The sequence below is a fragment of the Myxocyprinus asiaticus genome, chromosome 2 (genome assembly GCF_019703515.2).
Source record: "Myxocyprinus asiaticus isolate MX2 ecotype Aquarium Trade chromosome 2, UBuf_Myxa_2, whole genome shotgun sequence".
In the NCBI taxonomy this organism is placed as follows: Eukaryota; Metazoa; Chordata; class Actinopteri; order Cypriniformes; family Catostomidae; genus Myxocyprinus; species Myxocyprinus asiaticus.
The window spans coordinates 31501314-31523543 of record NC_059345.1 but is presented as its reverse complement, the minus strand read 5'-3'; the positions used below and the strand labels follow the sequence as shown (position 1 = coordinate 31523543).

Below are 22230 nucleotides of genomic sequence, written 5' to 3'. Positions count from 1 at the left end.
ACACGCCTGCTGCTGAGTTGACTAATCAGCAGGAGAGCGATAAGGAGCGGCTGTTACACCGGTTCGAGAGAGAGAGAGAGAGAGATGCACGTGTTGTGTGTGTGTGCATCTTTGTTTTGTTTATGTTGGAAAGCAGTTTATGTTATGTTTAAGTTCCTTTGTGGCATTAAAAGTTTATTTTGATTGTTCAGCCGGTTCCCGCCTCCCTCTTTAAAGGAATATTCCATGTTCAATACAAGTTAAGCTCAATCGACAACAATTGTGGCATAATGTTGATTACCACATTAATAATTTTGACTCATCCCTCCTTTTCTTAAAAAAAAAAAGCAAAAATTTAGGTTATGTTAAGGCACTTAAAATGGAAGTGAATTGGGTCAATTTTTAGGGGGTTTAAAAACAGAAATGTGAAAGTTATAATTTTTATAAAAGCACACATTATTTCTTCTATTAAAACTTGTGTATAATTTGTTTTAATCAACATTATGCCACAAATACTGTTGATTGAGCCTAACTTGAATTAAACCCGTAACACTTCTTTAATTTTAAATATTGTTGCAGTGTACATCTTCCTTCCAAAAAATGAATAAATAAATGTTACTAGATTGTTTTCCATAGCAAAATATCTATTTGCAAATACCATTAAAGGATTATGATGAAGAAATCGATTTCTTCTTAAAGGGGTCATGAAGTGCTTTTTTTAAATAATTTTATTATCTTCCCTGAGGTCCAATGATAATGTTCTTAAAGTTTTTTGCACCAAAACAGTCACAATTTAGTAATATATGATAATTTTCCACCCTGTTTGGCCCTCTGTCTGAAACGCTCTGTTTTGGCCTAAGCGCCTCCTTAAAACTTCAACGTTAACGCAAAATATTATGATTGGCTAACATCATGTAGCCCCTCAAATTCAGAGAAGAGAATGAACCTCGACATTATAAAACAAAATTTCAGGGTTTACACATAACACACATCCAACACATTGCATCTGAATATATTAAACTGTTCATCTCAAGCACAACTGTTAACACTCAGCACCATAAACTATCAAACAGTCATGACATTTTAAATATTCATGAATGAAGTGGTTTACTTACGTTTTGAAGTGTTTTTAATGGCCCCATTCTTTAATAACAGTTCCTTTGCAAAGCTTGAATCGTATTTTGTCTGTTCACAAGCAATCCATGCTGACATGAGCCGAAACAAATGCATATACAAAGTCCAAAGAACTGTGAAATTACACACATACATACTGAAGGCGCACATAGGCAAAAACACACCGAAGCAGTCAATGACGTCCATCGTCAAAGGCGTCCTATGTTTACATACACCAACAATTAAAATAGCCCAGATGGGCGCGTCCATGATGTGTTTGTGCAAGAGGCAGCAGCTGAATGAGAGAATTGCTTCTCCCTTTCAGAGCTGTAACTTGACACCGGGTCTTTAAAAGCAGCGAGATACATGGCAGCGGTCAAAGAGTCGTGTAGTTCATGTTTATATACAAAATAATTTAAAATAGTCCAGATGGGTCCCCTTTGGTGTTACACAAGGCCTGCCATCTGGACTTGAACTGCGCACAAGTGGGCAGGGCCAGTGGTTGTGGGATGTGTAAACATAAATGACCAATGTGTTGTGACGTCATTAACACAGAGATTTCAAAACGAGACGTTACAGCAGTGTGGCAACTATAAATGCTCTTTTTAGAATGGGGAGGAAGTTTTAAGTTCTGGAATTTACAGTATGTTTTTATAGTACAGTTACATCTTATATGTATAAATATCAATGTAAATTTGATTCTCCATTTCATGACCCCTTTAAAGACATAAGACTTGTTTTTCTAATGGATGTTTTTAATTAAAGAAGATTAGAGATTTTCAAACAATATATGCATGCTTCCAAATTTAATAAAAATGCAAAGACATTGTGTATCACCATGATCAAATAACCCTAATTGCCATGTATCTAATTGTTCTCATTTACTTATTTAATATTCATTAACAAAAAATTGTAATGGGAAAAAGTCCTCATAACAGTCAAATATTAAATTGATAGAAAGTTAAAGAATGTAAAATAATCAGATGGACATTCTGACAAGGAGAGTATGTCATCAACACACACACACACACACACACACGCACGCACACAATACCTTTAGTCTGAGGCGTATGGTATTGCAGTCCCTCAGCGGGTTGAGTTTAAGAGTCTCACCCAGATTATTACAGGTGGATCTCTGGTGCTCGAGCTCACAGCAGACACAAACGCCGTCACTGTCAAATTTGATCTGCAGGAGGACAGACACAAACAATCTTCAGCCTTATGCAAGTCAAATTTTATTTTCTGCATAAAATGGACAATACAATTGTGTGAACACACAATGTGAGTACACAAAAATATAAATAGGTCAGACCGGGGACAATTGTAAAACACTAAATAACTTCCATTACAAACAAGTTAGAGTGACGATACTTACTCAGTGCATGCTCAATAGTGTTTTCTCTGCCTGAGGTTGTTTCACCCCTTGTGAATTGTTTTGTTATTATGAAAGTCATTTTTTGGATGTCAAATATTTTTCCTCTACGTTTTGCTTCCTTTGAATTTATTAGTAATTTATTTATTGGTTGAAGTTAACATGAATGACAGATGTTAATGCTTAAAGCTATCAGTCAAGACGTGCATTTAAAAATAAAATTTAACTGTATTACTTTAGAATCTTTAAAGTGTGTAATGAACATTCTTTAAACACTAGAGTAACATCTCTTGACTCATAATCTGATCAATATATTTTAACTGAATTCATTTCAAGTAATTATAATATACATCACACTTACATTGTAACCATTAGTAGCATATAAAAAGACTATTTAGTAATATTACTAAGTGTTAAAGCAGTAATATTATACTACCAATGGGAGTCTTTGGCAGCTCATAGAACCGTACATAGGAAAATGTTGAAATTTGGCACACTGATAGGGGTGGACATGAATAGCCCCCATACCAAATCTGTGGTCTCTAGGACATATTCTATAGCGCCACCACCATGTCAAAAATTCACTTTTCTTTTCTGCGTATCTTTTGAACCATTTGTCCTAGAGACAAAATTGTTTTGTTTGAATACTCTCCTCCTGATGATTCCAATGGACCTTTAAAACTTTAAAACTCTGACTATTACAGTGGCCGCCATCTTGGATTATGTCATTCATCATTTTTTGACTTCTGCTTCTTCACACTTTGCCTGATTTGCACACAAAATGGCTCAAAATAATCTCCAGACCGAGCTGCACTCTTTGCCACTCATTAAGCATGTCAACTGAGTGGCTCAGTGTGTTAATGCATTGGATTATAGTTCAAAAAGTCCTGGGTTTGAATCCCCACCTACGTAAGTCATTTGGCTAGAATTCTGTGGTATTGCAGCCTTTTGTATTTTGCTTACTGAATGGTTTCAGGATTTGTCCCTGATTTCTGCTTGCAGGTATTCTTTTTATTCTTCCTCATATTTTATTGTTCTTCTGATATATATATATATATATATATATATATATATATATATATGTGTGTTTTGTTAAAAATGAATATATATCTTTTGAATGCATTGTAGAATGTAAAAGAAAATTGTTATACATCTTCCACATTATGTCCTGAGGATACCTTAAATGTTTGGAGACAGTGACACCTATTGTTAAAAAAAAAATATCCCATAATTGTGTGCTGACCCTAAAATTGGCATGGTAACAGCTGTGCTCGGCTGTGATTCCTCTAAGCTTTGTATGTCCCTTGGTTGACTGGCAATGTTGTGGCTGTGCTGTGCAGTGAATAGCACATTTAACTATGGAATGAAAAGTTGTGGGTTCAAATCTGTCTTGGGGCAATGTGATCTGTGCTTGCTCTGTAAGATCTTTGGGTTGTGCAGTGGTTGACATGTTGGTACTTGGCCCTGTAATTGCTGCTTGTAGCTATATTATCATTTATCTTAATAGCATTAAATGTTGCACCCATTATCCATAACATTATTAAATTCAGTCTTTATCAAGTGAATATATTTTATTTTTGACACATATGCATGCTTTTTATACCAAATTATGTCAGTTAGATTTATACTTGTCTATTAGCTGTGAAAGCTGTGAAAATATTGCAAAAAGATACTTCTATAATAATGTTACTATTGCTTCTGGACTCTCCAACAAAGTTGCATTTTTTTTTGTTGCTAAAAATCTTAACATATTGAAAAAGAAAGATAAATTCATTTAAAAGCTTCTATATTCCTGTATTTCTGTATTAGTTTTCATACATGTCTGTCCAGAAATATCTTAATAAAGCCCATACATGATGGTCCAGCGTAGTAAATTCTTTGTCTGTTTGACTGAAACAGAGTCTCCATTTGACCGATACGGCACAAAAGCAATGTCTGAACTTTGCAGCAGGGGTTAATTGAATTGAGGATACAACTTCATTAATATTTCAGTCATGTCAGGATCCAAGTCTCTGAGGAGGCAAGTGTTCCGTAAGCAGAGAGGAGGGATGCTTAATCCTACACGCTAATCTGTAAATCATGTGGAGCAGAGACTGATGGAGACAGAAGTCTGTCTTTAGTCTTATCAACCTGTAAACAATGGGAAGGATAATCATCACCCAGCCTGTGTGTGTGTGTGTGTGTGTGTGTGTGTGTGTGTGTGTGTGTGTGTGTGCCACTGGGTTCTCAATGTCATTTTTCCATGACAACAGGAAATTAAAGCAGTGTGTAGTTTTTGTTGAATTGTGGAGAATTAGAACTGGTGAATTAGAATCTGTTTAGGGAGAGTACAATAGTAAGAATAACTATATTAGTAATTCATATTAATTGTAGTAAATGTAGTATTGTCACAGTCTGTCTCCCTCATGTTTTCCAAGGACTCTTATTTTGAAGTTTTCCCCCGGACTACATTTCCCAGAATTCACAGCCCTCTTCACTTCCATCTATTCCCTATCCTCCTCACCTGTCCTCCATTCCATCATCAGCCCTTGTTTGTATAAATACCCTCCTGTTTTGTTCATTCCTTTGTCAGTCCTTGAAGTGTTACGTTGTGTTATGTTAGCATGTTTAGCTTTATTGTTTGTTCCACTCCAGCGATTGTTATTAAAGGATTTAAAGTATTTACTCCTGCGTCTTCTCTCTTCCACTCCAAGTACCAAACATGACAGAAGGACTGACAACCAAACAGACTTAGCACCCACCAATTTCACCAGAGTCATGAAGTTTACCATTTTATTTATGGATATATTCAAACAAGACCTTCCTCTCCCCGAATACACCATCAAGTTCTGCCAACTCATCTCTTCCACCACTGTCTCGGACCCCTACCTCTGTGCCATTTATGGAATGGGCTTGAACTTCCATCATCCTACAGCCCTTCCGCAAGTGGAAAATCTTCCCTTTTTGGAACATATCCAAGCCATGCAGTCCCTACATCTCTTCTCAGCTCTACCAACCCACAAGGAAGACCCTCACCAAGTCCCAGTGGTAGATCCCCTGTACGCTGTGAATTATGGTGGGAACCCCAGGCCACAACCAGCCCCTGCACCTGCCACGGTCAACGAGCCAGCGCCCGCGCCTGCCACGGTCAACGAGCCAGTGCCCAAGCCTGCCACGGTCAATGAGCCAGCGCCCATGCCTGCCATGGTCAATGAGCCTGTAGCCTCGACCGTCCCAGAGCCAGAGCCTGTAGCCTCAACCGTCCCAGAGCCAGAGCTTGTAGCCTCGACCAACCCAGAGCCAGAGCCTGTAGCCTCGACCGTCCCGGAGCCAGTACCTGTAGCCCCATCTGTCCCAGAGCCTGCTTTCATGGAGCTTATTGTCCTAGATTCTATTCCCACTCATATGCCCACCCAGTGTACACCTCCTCTGCCGACTCTACCCATCATCATGGACACACTAGTTCTGTCCAGTACCCTGGTCCTTCCTCCTCCGCTGGCTCCACTCAGGACACTTCCTCCTCCTCCTGGTCAGCCGGCTCCTCCCACGTCACCGGCTTGACCTTCGCTCCCTGCGAAACCATGGTCAAGGGGAACCTCAAACCCTCCGACTCCACCTCGACCCTCCGAGCCCTGGACTCCACCTTGGTCCTTCATTCCCTCTGTCCCACCTCAGCTCTATGTCCCTTTGGCTCCACCGTGGTCCTTCAGCCAATCGGCTTCTCCGGGGTCCCTCATCCCTCCAGCTCTGCCTTGGTCAGTCGGTCACCTGGCTCCGCCTCAACTCTCCGATCCTCCAGCTACGCTTCATCACTCCGAGCCTCCGGCTTCACCGGGGACCTCGTTCCCTATGGCTCCACCTCAGTCCTCAGTCCCACCAGCTCCACCACTGTCCTCAGATCCCACAGCTCTGCCTCAGTCCTCCGAGCCTTCTGTGCTACCTCGGTCCTCCGAACCTTCGGCTCCACCCTGGCCATTTGAGCCGTCAGCTACTCTCCGGGCACCAAGTTCCCACGATGCTGCCTTCCATGGCTCTGCCCCTCGATCCTCCCGTGGCTCCGCCTTCCATGGCTCCGCCCCTCGAGCCTCCCACGGCTCCACCTTCCATGACTCCGTCTTCCATGGCTCCACCCTCAGAGTCTTCCACAACTCCTCCTCCAGCGGTTCCACACGCTCCCCCAGAGACTCCTCCTCCAGCGGTTCCACCCGCTCCCCCAGAGATTCCTCCTCCAGCGGTTACGTCCGCCCCCCCAGAGATTCCTCCTACAACGGCTCTGCCCGCCCCTCCTCCAGCGGCTCTGCCTCCTGACCCAGTCCCTGCCCTGTGGCTGCCTCCCAGGCCTTCTGACCCAGTCCCTGCCCTGTGGCCACCTCCCAGGCCTCCTGACCCAGTTCCTGCCCTGTGGCCACCTCCCAGGCCTCCTGACCCAGTCCTTGCCCTGCCCAACGTTACAAGTATCTTGTGTGACAGAACACTGTTAATACCTCACTGTGGGTACTGTTGATTAGTGAAACACCAAGAGCTTGGCAACATCTAATAATCTTTTGCTTTCTTCAAATAAATAAATAAATGAAGTGACTATTTGCACATTTGCATTAGATGTAAATAGCACCTGCCACACTGCATGGCTATTTGCACTCCAATAGTCTGGATGAAACAGAGAAATTAAAGAAAAACTGCACTTTTAGTTTTGCTACAGTTGCGTGGGTTGTAACAACAGTATGGATGTGCCTTTTTTGTGTGGATGACCTGGGTTCGATTTCAACTTTTGTCACACATTTTGAAGTCCTGTTTCCTGTCTCCACTCTTAATATTAGGCATACATTTATTACTACATTTAATAATAAATAAAAATGAATATAATTGTTAATTTCCTCAAAGTGATTTGGTCAAGATGAAGGTTGAGGAGTTGAGAGAAAGGTTTGATCTAGGTAAAATTAACCATGGTTTTACTATAGTAATATTGTAGTAACCATGTTTTTTTTGGCAGAAGTCATAGTTTTAATGCAATTAACCATGGTGTTACTACAGTAATATGGTGTTAATATAGTAGCCATGTTTAATTTTTTGGTTACTATGATTTTACTTCAAAATACCATGGTGATACTATGGTTACTGTAGTAAACCAATGTTTAATTTTTGTTAGTATTTAATTAGGGGTGCAAATAGTATCTGCCAATATTTGCACGGGGTTGCACATAGCATCAATTAATATTTGCACTTAGTGCAAAGATGCTTTTTGTTGCTATTTACACTTATGGTCTATTTTCGTGACAGCGCTTGGCCCAGCGCAACAGGTAACGACTGTGTGCAACATCTTATCTAATTTTTGTGAGAGTGCTAATTCTACACGTAATTTTCGTGCCAGCGCAAATGGGCTTGGATGGGAGTGTTTGCACTATCTGAGGGTCTATGTGCACAAGCTGTGGGTGTATTGTATACGGGGGGGGGGGGGGGGGGTATGTCATGTGTATTCTGTTGGTTCATGTTTTTCATGTCTTTTATTTTGAAAATCTAGTTCCTGTTTCATGTCATGTGGTTTCCTTGTCAAGTGATTTCATGTTTCCCTCCATGTTCATGTGTCTTGTTTTCATTGGTTGATTGTCTTGTTATCTTGTTTAGAGTTCTTAGTGTTTATTGGTTTTCTTTGTCATGTGTTCTCCCATGTTCATGAATTTAACCCTCATGTTTTCCATTGTCCATTGTCAGGTATTGTTGTTGTAACTTCGGTTGTTAGTTCAAGTTTATGTCAAGTCAAGTTTATGTCAAGCCAAGTTCATGTTTATGTTTTATTTACATTTGTGTTTAGGGTTTATGGATTACACTGTTGGAATAAATTTGCACTTGGATTCTTTACTTCATGGTCATCGTTTTTGTCATTGCCAGTGCCAGCAACATCGTTACAATAGCCATGCCCAATGACTTTGATTGTATGATGTAAAAATAGTAATTTCTTAAAATAGAGGTTAAAATGTATTCTTAAAATAAATCACTATTTGAACTTACTATAAATAGCATCTATCGCTATTGGCATTTAGTATAAATAGCACTTAGTGCAAATAGCCTTTTCCATAAATAAATAAATAATTGAATAGTTACCTACTAATTTCACAGATCACTTTACATAATGTCATAATTTAATCTTCCTTTGATAACTGGGAGAAAAAAAAAAACAATAAGTATAATGTGTGTGATCATTTATATTTAATATGTGAATGTAAGATTGAATCTAAAGAAGATCAGTGAGCTTTTCACAAGATGATTGAAATCACCTAAATATTTAATCTGCATGACACATTCAATCCACTGAACTCACTGACGTGGGCTCAACCCTGCTGTGATGAATCACAGATTCGCTTATGTGTTTCGGACACTCACAGAAGTTCAGAGATAGGTGTAAAATTTTAAACTAAGAATGGCTGGGCAGCTGTGCCATATTTACAGAAATACTAAGAGAAGTGGGATCAAAAACAGATCTATACATATCTGATGTGACGGTTTGACTTTGCATGAAAGTGTTTTATAATGGAGAATGTAGTTAACTGGGTTTTTGGAAAATTATCAAACAACAGAACTATCAAATGCACTATACATTGCAAATATGAAAGAAAAGATCCAACAGAAACAAAACTTTGTGCTATTAACGTTTAACAAGACAAATTAATACTTTACATCTTACAAATGTCTTAAAAGTGCATTCTGTAATATTTATATTTATGTTTACGTAAAACAGAAATTCTCAGTGACAGATGCCATTGTAGAAATACGCTATTCACTATTTAGTCATAATTAATTTATTCTGCGAGTGAAAATGTCCAATTACACAGGATTGTTAAGATAAAGCAAGTAATATTTGTCTGGTCATATGATCTCAACATGGAGGCACTCATGAATTGTGCACCCAGCTCCATATTTAGAATAAAGACACTTTTACCTTTAAGAATGAAATGAGTTACATAATTTCAAAATAGTATTCTACTATTACAATTTCTTTCTGTATAGCGAGTTTATCAACTTGTAGAAAATGAATGAGTGCACCTTTAAAGTATAACTTCCTTAAATGTGCACTAAACATACTTCCACATTGTGAGATAAAATTATGAAATGTTCTATGTAAAATAGTTTTGCCACCAGAAGAATTTTAATGTTAAAACTAAAATAACTCTTAACCTGACAAATTCTGAGAACGACCTTGGGGAAAGGCTTCACACATGAAAAGCTTCCAATGCCAGACCAACCACTGAGCTAAATCAGCATGAACGATTCCTCTCTGAATAACTAAAACCTATGACAGCATACACAATAATGCAATATAAACAAACTGCATTCAGAATGCAAAACATAGGCTACTTCTCAAGGTGCGTTCTTATGCGTTCTTACATTCTTGTGGACTCACTAGACGTCATCGTCCACCTCCAAAAAAAGGAAATAGATATGAGGTTATTGAATCTACATATTGCAGCACAACTCAATGTGTAGTAATTGCGTTCTTAGTATTGTGAAACACCCAAAAAATCTGCTATGCCAAAACCTGACTGCTTGAATATGCCTAGTTTAAACACTGAAGAAATATTTGCAGAGACACAACAGCTAAATTAACTGAAAAAAAAAAAAGCTTTTCAAAATCATTTTAACTATGCTGAAGCAAGCCCTCATATGAATATTAAACCTATAAACCTGACAGATCACTGACACTAGAAAGAAGCTGAAATTAATTCAAAGCCTCCATCCATAACCTGAAAACCAGTCATGTGTTTAATTGCGTTTGAGACAAACAAATAAGAATTACCTGGTGATAAATGTACACAGAGATATAGGTGCTGGGTAATTAACAAACTCCAGCTGTTGTCTTTGAATCCAGTGGATTGAGTGAGGTGGTTTATTTGAAGACAATTCTGTAAAGTAGATAAGTTTATGTGTCTTTTTATTGCCACCCATTCTGAATGTTGCTATTCATCTGATCATTTAGTTATTAATCCTGTCGCACCAGGCAGGCAACATGCTGAGCTGTTATACCGTGCTGGGCCAGCCCTGAACCAACTGTAGAGCTGATTAATCAAACTCAATAGAAAGCACAACAAAGAATGACTGCTGTATTAATCTGCTTCAAAGTATTCATTCAGAGAGCACAATGGGCAGCACACAAACATACTGTGGCATTCACCGAAGATATTCTTCAGTATCACAACCAGCCATTTACGACAATTGAGAGGTATTATGGTTTTCATAAATGTTCCATTTTGCATTTTAGATTCTAGATTTAGATCTAGATTTAGCGGTTAAATTTACAGTGTTCATATTGACACTGTACAAATGAAATTACTGACATCCCACCGCTTCTGGGTTCTTTTGAGCAACAGATTTCAATGGTGGATATGGGCAGCTCTGCAATTTCATAAGCTTATAAGCATTATATAATGTAATAATGTTTATGTTAAAAGAAGTTATTATAAATGGATATCTATGGTTGACAGTGTAGAAATATGTGTATATTCTTTCTGAACTATCAGCAAAACAAGTTTTAACTTGGTTCTGTCTTTCCTGTACAACTACGTAACTCACTGTTTAACCACCACAGTACTAGCTAGTCATGACTTTAGTCCCTAAACCATAGTATTTTACACATCCAGCGTTCAAAACCAAGAAAGTTATGTCTGCGTCCTGCAAGACTACTACAAGGCACGGCCACTACAAGTTACGCCTCCTTCAAAAAAAACTGCGAAATGGCAACAGTTGAATGTCATACCCATACACTGTGTTTGTTGTGTTATTTGGAGTCCCGCAGAAACCCTACACCTACCCGTAAACCTAACCCTAACCGCAAAGATTAAAAAATGTAAGGTTTGTAAAATTATTAAATATAATGCAACTTGAAAGTTCTATTGAATACAATCATACCATTGTATCACTAGGTGGCAACAATGAGGAGAAACGTGATGAAAAGAGGAGAAGAAGCTGTACCACTGTGTAATAAGTAGGCTAATTGGCTAGCGGTATGCTAAGCTGTTAACCGATTAGCTGTAAGCTAATAGGAGAAAACAGAACAGAGAAATGCTTTCACAATTTCACAATTTATATATTTGGTTTAATAATATGATATCTGAAATATAATTTAAAAGTTATTCTTTGTCATATTTACATAGTTGAGACAACATGAATCATACAGCGATTGCATAGGATTTTAATAGTTCTTTCAGCCAAAAGAATCACTTTATGATCCAAGGGGGCATTACTTGGAGTGGGGGTGTCTTGTAGTGGGTGTTCCTTGTTGTCTTGTGAGACACAGACAGATACACTTGTTCAAACCACATTGGTTCAACAATAAAGCTGTCTTTAATAACATTACGCAGGGGGTGAAGTAATAACTTCTGCAGATATCAAATTATATTAGCTCATTTACACGTACTCCACAAAGCTGTTGAATACATAAAAGCTGCTGAAGACATGAAAGCTGCGTGCACTATGTAATGTGACATATGATTGTGCTACAATAGTAAGATTTCCCTTTACATCAGACTTCAGGGTTCCCCCAATTCACTTGAGCACATACGCACATGCGCACTTTTCAAAAACCTATAAGAACGTCCTGGTTACTTGTGTAACCTCCATTCCCTGATGGAGGGAACGAGACGTTGTGTCGATGTAGTGACTTGGGAGCCCGAGACACCTCTGGACTTTGATAAAAGACCAATGAAAATTGGCGAGTGGTATTTGCATGCCACTCCCCCGGACATACGGGTATAAAAGGAGCTGGTATGCAACCACTCATTCAGGTTTTATGCTGAGGAGCCGAGACAAGGTCCGGCCATTTCAGCGGGTAGTTCAGCGTTGTGGCAGGAGGGACACAAAGTCTCGTTCCCTCCATCAGGGAACGGAGGTTACACAAGTAACCAGGACGTTCCCTATCTGTCACTCACTCGACGTTGTGTCGATGTAGTGACACTAAGGGTCCCTATACAAAATGCAGCAACTGGCTAAACTGTGTTACGCGAACTGGCGGTGTGTGATGGGCAGACAACTGTGTGCCTCATAGCCAGCTCACCAGGCCGACACATAACCTCCCCCAACATAGTTATGAGTGTCGAATGGCCCTTTGGGGACAAGTCGACTACCCAAAAGATAGAGAGAGGCTAACCCAGTCGTGGACTCTTTTCCCCTTCTTTTTTCCACTCCCTAAAAAACAAGGGGGATTATCTGACTGGGCCGCCAGGTCTAGTCGGGGGGTGTCCCTCCGGTGGAGCCGCAGGCTCGGATTGATGGAGCATAGCTGTGGGATAGGAGAGCTCAGGCGGAGCCAGGTGACTGACAAATTAGCGGAAGATATACATCGCATGGGGTTACCTTACAGGGAACCACCACATGCAGAGCACCTATCCCAGAACAGGGCTCTTAGTTTAGCACGTATACTGGGCCGGCAGCGAGTCTCTCCGAAAACTTTTCGGACTTCCTCCGAAAAGCTCGGAGGAAGTCAACCAGGGAACAAAGTTTGTGAACACTACTGGGAATTAATGGCGCACGTCTTCAGCTCAGAGGAGGTGAAAGGCGCTATGTGCAAGCGATACACTCTGCAAGCTATCCCAGGCTTATCCGCTTGTATTGCGTGCCACTACCCGGGACGAAACCGGTTTCACCGGGAGGTTGTAGAACCTTGCAAAGGTGTTGGGTGTTTCCCAGCCCGCTTCTCTGCAAATGTCTGTTAGAGAGGCACCCCTGGCCAGGGCCCAGGAGGCCGCTACACCCCTGGTAGAATGGGCTCGTAGCCCTACCAAGGGCGGCACGTCCTGGACGTGATATGCCATAGCTAAGGTGTCAATGAGCCAGTGGGTGATCCTCTGCTTGGAGACAGTGCTTCCTTTCCGCTGTGCACCAAAGCAGACAAAGAGCTGCTCAGAGATCCTAAAGCTCTGCGTGCGATCCAAATAGATGCGTAAAGCATGTACCGGACGCAGCAACGACAGGGCTGGGTCTGCCTCCTCCTGGGGCAGCACTCGTAGGTTCACCACCTGGTCCTTAAAAGGGGTCGTGGGAACCTTGGGCACATAGCCCGATTGGGGTCTCAATATCACATGAGAGTAGCCCGGGCCGAACTCCAGGCACATTTCACTGACAGAGAATGCTTGCACGTCTTGTACCCTCTTGATTGAAGTGAGCGCAGTCAGGAGAGTCTTCAAGGAGAGAACCTTAAGCTCAGCTGACTGCAAAGGCTCAAAGGGGGCTCTCTGTAGACCCTGAAGAACTACAGAGGGGTCCCATGAGGGAACGAGGCACGGTCTGGAGGGGTTCAGCCTCCTGGTGCCTCTCAGGAACCTGATGATCAGGTCATGCTTCCCTGTCGTGGTGTGCTGCCATAGCAGCAACGTACACCTTCAAGGTGGAAGGGGACAGCTGCCCTTCCAACCTCTCCTGCAGGAAGGAAAGCACCGATCCGACTGCGCATGTCTGGGGGTCTTCCTGTCTGGAAAAACACCACTTAGCGAACAGACACCACTTAAAGGCATACAGGCGCCTCGTAGAGGTCCAGGGGCCAGACACGGAGATTCCAGAGGTCTGGTCGCGGGTGCCAGATGGTGCCACGTCCCTGAGAAAGAAAGTCCTTCCTCAGGGGAATTCGCCGGGGGGGGATGGGCTGTCGCGAGGAGCGTGAGATCCAAGAACCACGTCTGGGTGGGCCAGTAGGGTGCTACCAGGATGACCTGCTCCTCGTCCTCCCTGACCTGCGTAGGCCAGGAGGCCAGCTGTATGCCAGCGCGTCTATGCCGAGAAGTGCCTCGGTCAGGGCGTACCAGAGCGGGCAGTGGGAGGATTCTTGGGAGGCGAACAGGTCTACCTGTGCCTGTCCAAATCGACTCCAAGTCAGCTGGACCACCTAAGGGTGGAGCCTCCACTCTCCCCTGAGGGTAACCTGCCATGACAGCGCATCTGCTGCAGTGTTGAGGTCGCCCGGGATGTGAGTGGCTCGCAGCGACTTGAAGTGCTGCTGACTCCAGAGGAGAGTTCCCGGGACCGGGCAGTAAAAGTTGCCTCCCACGATTTTGTCAGCTCCTCGTGCACTTCCGGGAAGAAAGGCACTGGAGTGGAGCATGGCTGCTTTGAGCAGCGCCGCGGGCCCAGGAACCAATCATCGAGCCACGAGGGTTCAGGGGAGAGCGGAGGGTTCCACTCTAGCCCGACGCTCGTGGCCTCCCGGGAAAGCATGTCCATCATCTCTGCATCCGCCTGTGACTGGGAAATCGTCCCTGAAGGGGGGAGCCCAGCTGAGGGTTCTGCGTCCGACTGGACAAGCCCGCTCTCCAATGCTGCACTCGAGAGAGCAAGGGCTTTACAAAAGCAAGCCGCGACCACAACATTGCCATGGTCATGTTCTCGCAGTGAGAACATGAACCATCCACGAACGCTGCCTCCATGAGGGTCGCGCCCAGACACGAAAGACAGTGATCATGACCGTTTGAAGTTGAGAGGTAAAGACCGCAACCAGGAATAACACACAATCGGTAAGGCATCTTTAAAAAGACATGTCTTTAAAAAGATGTTCCGTGTGTGCCGCTCTTTTAGAGAAATATACTCTTTCAGGAAAATATACTCTCTTTTTTCTGCTGAAGCACCCAGGAGCGTTCTCTGCAGTGCACCAGTGCAGAGGAGGGAGAAGCCGCTGAAATGTGTCATCAGATCCAACAGAGGTAAATGAGCAGTCTTGAGAATTCAGCTCAGTGAGCAAGACCGTTCGGCTCCGAAGAGAAAATCTGAATGAGTGGTTGCATACCAGCTCCTTTTATACCGTATGTCCGGGGGAGTGGCATGCAAATACCACTCACCAATTTTCATTGGCCTTTTGTCAAAGACCAGAGGTGTCTCGGGCTCCCAAGAATGGCCCCTAGTGTCACTACATTGACACAATGTCGAGTGAGTGACAGATCGGGAATGGCACTTATGCGTTAACATGGACACATAAGCCGTGTTCTCCGACAGAAGCCATGTGTATTAAAGCACTTTCTCTTAACAGCCTTTAATCCTTTGAATGGCTGCATCCGTGTTTACGTGATGTTTCAGAACACCACTTTCTGCGAAACCCCGGAATAAGCAGTTTTCTTAAGTGCATGTAGCGCAGAAACATATAGAAGCCTCAGCGAAGTCATGATGTCCACACAGCAAACTAACAAGGAACTATGCTTCTAACCACAGGTAAAGAGCTGTCGTTCCAACCACGCAACTTTGTAGTGCTGTTTGTGAATGTTCGTTGGAACTACAGTTTTGAAACTCACCAAATTGTTGAACTATGTTGGTAACAATGGAACTTGTGACCTTCGTTAGCTAATGATGCTTTTGGGAAATGCACCCCTGTATGATTGTGTTGGACATGTAACAGGTTTATAAATACACCCTCTCAAATTTAACATACATTAAAAATTACCATGACACACCCAATATGCATCTTCACTACTTAAATTATTGGCCCACATACAGCAAAAAAATATTATTGATATCGATATCATAATATTCAGTATTTAAACGCATCATTTTGATTGAACAAATTTCTTTCTACTGTCAAAATAAATGTACAGACATCATTTTAGAAGAAATACATTATTTTTATTTTATTCGTTGGTGGACACAGGGTCCTGTTTGCCCCATTAGATCTTACATGGTGGTATAAGATTATCATTAGATCATATTTTTACCTCATATCTGTCACATTGATTACAATTTGGAATTTAAAAACAGCCATTTAGGACTGGAGTTTGTACGATTCCTTCTAGAAAAGGTGAAATCTAACAATAACAGCTGCGGAGTAAGTGAGTCATATATATATATCACAAATTGTCAAATCCTGATTTTGTCTTGATCCATCAATCCTAATGGAAATTTAAAAAAGCGAAAATTTTCAATAATCTTTCAGAAACTGGTTATTTCAACCCCACAAGCAACACTTTTTCTGCCATTTTCAGCTCAATTTGAGCGAAGCGCTCATTGAAAGCAGTTCTTTTCTGCACGGCAAAAAACAACGTGAAAGTGCCGGAGCTGAGCGTTTGTTTGTAAACAGCAACTTCATCTATAGTTTAATCTGAACTGTACCACTGTAAAACATGGACTGAAATAAATTTAGTCCGTGTTGCACTGATTATGCATTCTCATTCACACATTCAAACAGATATCCTTCAGACAGAACTATTGATAATTCTTTCCTCTCTGCTTAAAATTGAAGTCTGCAATTCTAGGTTGATTCCTTGAAAAACGTTTCCCTCTAACTTCCAGTTGAGTGAATGCTGGGTGTCTGTCTGCCGCTGCTCTCCGGTTTCTTTTTGATGTTTTTAGATGCTTTTATTTAATAGCCGTTTAAAGGAGTGACCTCGGGAAATCAAGTTTTATGATTCTCTTTTATGGATAATGGACTGTTGACTTTTCTACTTTTTTTTTTTTTGGAAACTACACTTCATCTTCACCTGACCAACTCAAACCATTCTCTCTATGCTTTAAACTCCACGTCATCCTCTCGTCTGCCTGGATTACATCGGAGTAAACAAACTGCTGTACTCACAGAATGCCTGATGGGCGGCCCATGGGCGGAACTGGAATTCGGGTCATGTTGGTGGATCATTGAAGATACTCTGCCTCTTGTTGTCCAAGCCATCCAGGCTTGCTAGATTTCTGCTGGCATCCTGGCTTGTCTGGCCCTTGCCAGTTTCAGCGGTGAGCTCCCTGCCTGTTCGCAGGCTCATGCTGTTATTTTGCTTCTGATATGGTTTTATATTACTCATCCCTGGAATTACGGCATCTGAATTCTTTGGCCCGACAGTCAGCTGGAGTTTACAACTATTGCACTGCCCTTAGAATTGCACGCCTCCCCCGGTATGTCCATCGAGGGTTAAGCCAACATCCTGGCAGATTCCCAGCTGGCTCCTCTGACAACCACCACATACCAGGCATTTGGTTTTCATGATGTCGACCTCTGACTGGTGCAAGGGATTTGAAGTGGGGGGGGTCATTTTCGATAATCTCAGTAGGCTAAAACACACAGCAACCATACCAACACGACCTACTAAGTAGTGGGAATTGGGCATTCGAAATTTGGAGAAAAGGGGCAAAAAAAAAAAAAAAGATGGCCCTCATAAATGCACGATCAATATTGAACAAGTCTTTTATTTTGAATGACTTTTTTATATCACGTCATTGGACTGTATATTCATCACCGAGACCTTTCTGAATCCTTGAAAACAAATGGCCCTAGGGGATCTAACACCGCCAGGCTGTGACTTTTTAAATTCTCCACGGACTTCAGGGTGAGGAGGTGGCATTGCCACTGTTTTTAAAAACTCTTTTAAATGCAGAATGCTACCTAAGGACATGCATTCCATTTCTGAGGTCCAGCTATTAAAGTTTGACACCATGGGACCTGCAATATGTGCACTTGTGTACAGACCTCCCAGATTTAATAGGAACTTTATTGAACACTTAAATCTGGACAGGTGTTACGCGGTGATAAACGCCTGATTCTTGTGGATTTTAATATCCACATATGCTGTCCATCGAAACTGCTGGTAAATGAATTTCTCTCCCTCACTGAGTCTTTAAATTTTGTTTAACATGTCACTGGTTCTACCCACAAACTGGGTCATACATTAGATCTGGTGTTCCCTATCTGTCACTCACTCGACGTTGTGTCGATGTAGTGACACTAGGGGTCACTCTTGGGAGCCCGAGACACCTCTGGTCTTTGATAAAAGGCCAATGAAAATTGGCGAGTGGTATTTTCATGCCACTCCCCCAGACATACAGGTATAAAAGGAGCTGGTATGCAACCACTCATTCAGATTTTCTCTTCGGAGCGAATGGTCATGCTCACTGAGCTGAATTACCACGACTGTTCATTCACCTCTGCTGGATCTGATGGCGCATTTCAGTGGCTTCTCCCTCCTCTGCACTGGTGCACTGCAGAGAATGCCCCTGGGCGCATCGGCAGAAATAAAAAGAGTATATTTCTCTAAAAGAGTATATTTCTCTAAAAGAGCGGCACACACGGAACATCTTTTTAAAGACGCGTCTTTTTAAAGATGCCTTTCCTTTGTGTGTTATTCCTGGTTGCGCTCGTTATCTCTCACGTTCTGACGGTCACGATCACTGTCTTTCGTGTCTGGGCACTGCTCATGCGGAGACAGCATTCGTGTATGGGTCATGTACTCATTGCGAGAACATGTCCATGGCAACGATGCAGTCGTGGCTTACCTTCATAAGAAAGCAAGCCACCCAAGAGGCTCCCCGCCTCGGTCCTTTTACCCACGGGTATGAGGCCAGCGCGGCTAGCATTGGGGGCGATTTGGGGACCCAAATGGGACCGCATCCACTAGGTATCCCCCCACGGACCTCCCACTCCCCAGCACGCTTCGCTGCCCCGATCGGGCTTCCGGATGAGTCCGGCGAAGTTCGCAGAGGCAGCCTTTGCCCCGCTAAGGGAAGTGGGCATTCGCATCCTCAACTATCCCGACGGTTGGCTAATCCTAGCTCGCTCTCGGGATGTGTGGTGTGCACACAGGGACTTAGTGCTCTCGCACCTCAGCCGACTAGGGCTTTGGGTCAACTTGGAAAAGAGCAAGCTCCTCCCGGTTCACAGCATCTCTTTTCTCGGTTTGGAGTTGGACTCAGTCTCTTTGACGGCACGCCTCACGAACGAGCACGCGCAGTTGGTGCTGACCTGTTTGAACGCTTTCAGAGCCTCCTGGGGCATATGGCATCCTCAGCGGTGGCCACCCCGCTCAGGTTGATGCATATGAGACCGCTTCAGCACTGGCTTCAGACTGGAGTCCCGAGATGGGCATGGCGCCGCGGGACACATCGCGTGGTCATCACGCCAGTCTGTCACCGCCTCTTCAGCCCTTGGACCGACCTCACATTTCTACGAGCAGGTGTTCCCAAGAGGAGGTCTCCAGGTGCGTCATGGTCATGACAAATGCCTCCAAAACGGGCTGGGGCGCTTTTTGCAATGGGCACGCAGCTGCCAGCTTATGGACAGGCCCGCGGCTGCGTTGACACATCAACTGCCTCGAGTTGCTGGCAATTCTGCTCGTCCTGCGGAGGTTCCAGCCATTGATCCAGGGCAAGCACGTGTTATTTCGGACAGGCAACACGGCAATGGTAGCATATGTCAACCGCCAAGGTGGTCTGTGCTCTCGTTGTATGTCACAACTCGCCCGCCGTCTCCTACTCTGTAGTCCGCAGCACCTCAAGTCGCTGCGAGCCACTCACATCCTGGGCACCTCAACACTGCAGCGGACGCGCTGTCACGGCAGGTTACCCTCAGGGGAGAGTGGAGACTCCACCCTCAGGTGGTCCAGCTGATCTGGAGTCAATTCGGACAGGCACAAGTAGACCTGTTTGCCTCCCAAGAATCCTCCCACTGCCTGCTCTGGTACGCCCTGACCGAGGCACCTCTCGGCATAGACGTGCTGGCACAGAGCTGGCCCCCTGGCCTGCGCAAATATGCATTTCCCCCAGTGAGCCTACTTGCACAGACTCTGTGCAAGGTCAGGGAGGACAAGGAGCAGGTCATCCTGGTAGCACCCTACTGGCCCACCCAGACGTGGTTCTCGGACCTCACGCTCCTCGCGACAGCCCACCTCCCCCGGCGAATTCCCCTGAGGAAGGACCTTCTTTCTCAGTGACGGGGCACCATCTGGCACCCGCGACCAGACCTCTGGAATCTCCATGTCTGGCCCCTGGACGGGATGCGGAAGACCTAAGCGGTCTACCACCCGTGGTGGTAGACACAATCACTCAGGCTAGGGCCCCCTCTACGAGGCGCCTGTATGCCTTTAAGTGGCGTCTGGTCACTAAGTGGTGTTCTTCCTGACGGGAAGACCCCCAGAGATGCGCAGATGGATCGGTGCTTTCCTTCCTGCAGGGCGGCTGTCCCCTTCCACCTTGAAGGTGTACGTTGCTGCTATAGCAGCACACCATGACACAGTGGACGGTAAGTCCTTAGGGAAGCATGACCTGATCATCAGGTTCCTGAGAGGTGCCAGGAGGCTGAACCCCTCCAGACCGCGCCTCGTTCCCTCATGGGACCTCTCTGTAGTTCTTCAGGGTCTACAGAGAGCCCCCTTTGAGCCTTTGCAGTCAGCTGAGCTTAAGGCACTCTCCTTGAAGACTGCTCTCCTGGCTGCGCTCACTTCCGTCAAGAGGGTAGGAGACCTGCAAGTGTTCTCTGTCAGCGAAATGTGCCTGGAGTTCGGCTACTCTCACGTGATCTTGAGACCCCGACCGGGCTATGTGCCCAAGGTTCTGGCTACGAGGCACACAGTTGTCTGCCCGTCACACACTGCCAGTTCACGTAACACAGTTAGGCAGTTGCGTCTTTTTTGTATAGGGACCCCTAGTGTCACTACATCGACACAACGTCGAGTGAGTGACAGATAGGGAATGTCGTGGTTACTTGCGTAACCTCCATTCCCTGATGGAGGGAATGACATTGTGTCCCTCCTGCCACAATGCTGAACTACCCGCTGAAATGGCCGGAGCTTGTCTCGGCTCCTCAGCATAAAACCTGAATGAGTGGTTGCATACCAGCTCCTTTTATACCCGTATGTCCAGAGGAGTGGCATGCAAATACCACTCGCCAATTTTCATTGGTCTTTTATCAAAGACCAGAGGTGTCTCAGGCTCCCAAGAGTGACCCCTAGTGTCACTACATCGACACAACGTCTCGTTCCCTCCATCAGGGAACGGAGGTTACACAAGTAACCATGACGTTATCTTATGGTATCTCTGTATCTAACTTAGAGATCTTAGATACTGGCATCTCTGACCATTATTCAATAATGTTTGAGTCTGTCTCTACTCGTCCTTTCCCTACTACTTCTCTGTCTTAATGTCACACCCGGTCCATTCATTCATCTACTGCCAATCTTTTTTCAGAATTTTATTTATCGCATTTTACTGATGATGTCTCAGATAAAGTCAATACTGAATCACTGATTGAAACTTTCAATAAATATTGTACTTTCACTCTTGATAATGTTGCTCCGCTCAAGCCAAGGAGAATTAAGGGTGTTTCACAGCCTTGGCTAAATGACGTCACCCGCGCTCTCAGACAAGAGTTTAGTAAAGTGGAGCGCAAGTGGAAAAGAGACAAGCTGCAGGTCTCTTTTGACATCTTAAAGGTGTCTTTAACAAACTATCAAAGAGCAGTGAAAGATGCAAAAGCTATTTTTTTCTCTAAAGTAATCTCTGATAATGCAAATCGACCAAAAGTATTGTTTAATACTATCCATTCTGTCTTAAATCCTATGAGAGATGCTTTTTTGGACGCTACTCAAGAGACCTCTGATGAATTTTTAAGCTATTTTAGCACAAAATCGAGCATATTAAAGGTGCTATTGTACCTTCACAATTTGATGAACCACTAATACCTTCCCCATCCATCTCCCTGACTCACTTTGAACCAGTTTCGTCAGAACAGTTAGCAGATGCAGTCTCCAAGATGAAGTGTTCCAGTTACAAGCTGGATATTCTATCTCCACGCCTTTTTAAAGATGTTTTTACAACTATTCGTTTAAGTGTGACAGCGATAATTAACAGCTCCTTAGCTAATGGAGTTGTTCCAAGCAGTTTTAGTAGTTTAAAGCAGTATTGGCTTCTTTGGATCCGGCAATACACAATAAATATAGGCCAATCTCTAAATTGCCTTTTAATTCCAAGATCTTGGAGAGAGTTGTCTATTCACAGCTTTACTCCTATCTAAATACATTTGACATTTTAGACACAATTCAGTCTGGCTTCAGACCCTTGCACAGCAGTGA

General features: G+C 43.6%; 1 protein-coding gene across 3 annotated transcripts in view; it reads right to left on the bottom strand.

The window, feature by feature from the left end:
• The window catches only part of LOC127416245 (protein ENTREP2-like), a 250567-nt gene that overhangs the window by 41622 nt on the left and 186715 nt on the right, over positions 1-22230 (bottom strand). For all 3 annotated transcript variants that reach the window (XM_051655491.1, XM_051655500.1, XM_051655507.1), the window contains exon 4: positions 2147-2278. In XM_051655491.1, the coding sequence (XP_051511451.1) occupies positions 2147-2278 (132 nt within the window). The remainder of the gene's footprint in view (positions 1-2146; positions 2279-22230) is intronic.